This window comes from Amphiura filiformis, chromosome 13 (assembly GCF_039555335.1).
Source record: "Amphiura filiformis chromosome 13, Afil_fr2py, whole genome shotgun sequence".
Taxonomy (NCBI): Eukaryota; Metazoa; Echinodermata; class Ophiuroidea; order Amphilepidida; family Amphiuridae; genus Amphiura; species Amphiura filiformis.
Window position 1 is genome coordinate 18,774,324 of NC_092640.1, and position 3,352 is coordinate 18,777,675.

The following is a 3,352-nucleotide window of genomic DNA, read 5'->3' on the forward strand; positions in this document are numbered from 1 at the left end:
TTTTGCATTTTTCTCAAAAACTAATAACACAGTGGTAACAAAAGTTATGTATATTATTGGGGCAAGGAATCCAAGTACTACACTGGAATTTCAGTGACCCAAGACAAGCGGTTTGTTATTTATGATCAGAAATAAGGTACCGCTAGGATGTACCTCGTTTCCTATCATATATACCGAACCGCTTGTCTTGAGTCACTGAAATTTCAGTATAGTAATTGGATTCCTTGCCCCAATAATATACATAACTTTTATTACCAGTGTGTAATTATTTTTTGAGAAATGTACAATGTTATTTTACCAAGCCCCCAAATTCCGTTAAAGATGCACTTTGTATTGAATGGTATTTTATAAAATGCTCATTACATGAAAGCAATCCTAGCGGGATTTTGTATTTTTCAATTACCAAGTACCCTGCTTTTTGATGCACATTCATCAGTGTTCATGACATTGATGAAGCAAGTCAATAAAATATATTTATAAAAGGAATAAAAAAATACATTATTTTCGCTTCAACTTCTCAGCACACAATTAAATGCTATACTCCCAATATAATATACAAGACAGTCAAAACAGTACAGGCCATTACACGCATCATATATGTTTATTCAAAATTTGATTTATTACAAAACACGTCATAAAGACAGTATACAATGCAGTTTATTTCCAATAAGTCATAAGTCACAACGGCAGAATGATAGGCCCCTATATTCCGTACTATACCGTTGTTGCGGGTAGTTAATCAATTTTATTATTACATTAACCTACCCACGTGTAGAATCCGTAAACCCCGTTTTATGTTATTTACACCGAGAATAATATAAAAACCCTAGAAATTATGATTAGGTATCAAAAACTACAGCAGATGATTCATATCATGCGCACAATATGCTAACAAAAGATCACACAATTTTATATCTGCAACAACGGAAATATTAATTGAACGGATACAAATACATCAAATATCTTCAAAAAACCAGGGCGATCTTTTATCAAGAAATAAAATCTCAGTTTGTTCATATCGTATGGCATATCAAACTTAAATGAACACAACAAGACGTATATAGTTTGAATAAATTAAATTAGTGGAAGAGTAGCTGCAAATTATAACACCACGACCTAATTCAGTCGGCATTTTCCCGCCATTTTTCCGGTATCGCGGTAACGAAGTAGGGCTGTCACTACTTTGTGATGACTTGTAACTCAATTATGCCTCGAAGTGAAAAACGGGATTTGTTATTCTAATACAGAATTTCAATCAAAATTAGTTATACGTGTAATGCTATATATTTGAAATAAAAATAGACCTTATTATTATTAAGGTGAGAATAAAAGTCAATCACTTTTGAGAGTGAAATTCGTGATTAAACAGATACACCTCTATGCGGAATATTACAAATGTATGTAGTATGGGATTTTAAGTAAGTGCCATGAAAACTGTGCTTTTCTTGGAAGATTGATATTTGAATAAGAAGAGGTTTGTTATTGTTTTCAATAATAAATGACATTTACCATCATGCATGATGCTTGAACTTCAATGTTCTCGCCTCCAAGCAAAACAGTCTGCACAGTTCATGAACTTTTTCCGAAAACATAATGATATAGCATCATACCAGCGCGCAGACAAGTATTTGTATTATAATGACAACAAAAATACATGCCCAGTTTAACAGTTCTCAAAACAGCTAATTTGTGGTTAACCTTAAGGCATGTATCAAACAGTTGCCAAAGTTAACATATATGCCAAGTAAATTTTGATGTTTTTTATTTAGCACAAGTCAATCATTCAGTTTATAAAATACTCATCGTACATTACACACAGTGCAGTGTGTATGCAGAGTGTATGTTATCCTGATCGGGACTGTCTGCGAGGTCTATATCATCCTCGATCTCCTCCACCACTTATTGTACAGTTGTTACAATTTTGCAACAGTCGTCGCTTCATGATAATCTTTATGATACTCCTGTTTCGGACTCACAATACGAAAGCTACCGGTATCTGGTCTTTGTAATGACATATACAATCTACTCCTATTTTCATTTTTACTCTCTACCTCGGCATAAATATCTTCTCCGACACGCTGGGCCATAAAAGTTCTCTGATTAGTTTGTCTTATCCTCATATATTTTACTATTAATGTTGCACCCATTAATAAAAATATTAAAGCTATTACAGCGCTTGCTACTGTTGCGATCACCCAGAATAAGACTGATGTTGAGTACGGTGAACAGTTCTTCAAACAATCATCCTTCGAAACGGGTAATTTCGGAATCGTCCCAGTTTCCGTATTCCCGGGTTTTGTTTTTGTCACTACTGTAGGTGTTTCTAGTTTGTTTTCCCCGTTTTTATTCGGTCGCACGGCAATTGGACCAATATGACAAGAGGATACCTTATTACCAAATGGTTTACTTCGTATTTCACATAAAAATAATGCACCATTATGGTTAGTAGTTAGTCGCAAGTTCAATTCTGAATAAGTCATATCTCCTCGACTTATATACCTCGCCTCAGGTAAACTTCCTAATGCGCCTTGCTTCCATTCAATTCTGACAGGCGGGTTCCCTTTTTCAGAGGTGCAATTCAGGCTAATTGTCGTGCCTTCCAGCCATTCTTGTTGGCTGAGTTTACCACAGACAGGGTTTACCTCACTAGGGAAATAATGAATTGTGATATTAAGATCCGATTCTGCTACTTTCTTTACTTCAGCAGCATTGACAACTTTACAAGAATAGTTCCCAGAATCTTGTCTTGTGACGTCGGTTATAGTAAGAAAATATACTGCAGATCCATCGGCAAGTAATCGAACCGCTATAAACACCCGATCATCAACGGTACTCATAACATCCTCGTTCACAGTTAATCGTTCGGTTTTATGATCTAATTGTCTGTGTATCGAAACTTCGTGGTTCGGGTTCAAATCCCATACTTGGCAATGTATGGATAGTAATTCGCCTTCGTTGACAGGGTTTACTGGCGCTGTGGCGACTATCCTAGTTGCACAATTTGCTGAATATAAACAATGGATTGTGATGTAAAGTAAGATCCACCAAAATCGAACAGAAAATTTGCACTGATCCATTGCGAACAACGAAGTTTGTCCAAATCCAATATCATACAGCAATGCTCTTCTAGATGCCATAATATAATAAACTAGCAGCCTTGAAGCGTTCCAAGTAAAACGATGTTCATCAAGATAGTTACAACAACATTAGAAATGTCAATCAAATTCAGAAGTCATCATCAGTAAATCGTTAATAAAAGACTGTTTTAATGAAACGTCTCTCAAATTAGATGAATGGTATGACAAGTATAATGATCCAACAGTATAGACAGTACGCAATCACGTGTACTCCT

The 3,352-nt window shown here is 35.4% G+C and overlaps 1 protein-coding gene across 1 annotated transcript; it reads right to left on the bottom strand.

The window, feature by feature from the left end:
- Positions 1-627: 627 nt before the first annotated feature.
- On the bottom strand, positions 628-3,137 carry LOC140168077 (uncharacterized). Its single transcript, XM_072191380.1, has one exon. The coding sequence runs from the start codon at positions 3,135-3,137 to the stop codon at positions 1,914-1,916; it is 1,224 nt and encodes a 407-aa protein (XP_072047481.1). The 3' UTR covers positions 628-1,913.
- Between the last annotated feature and the right edge of the window lie 215 nt (positions 3,138-3,352).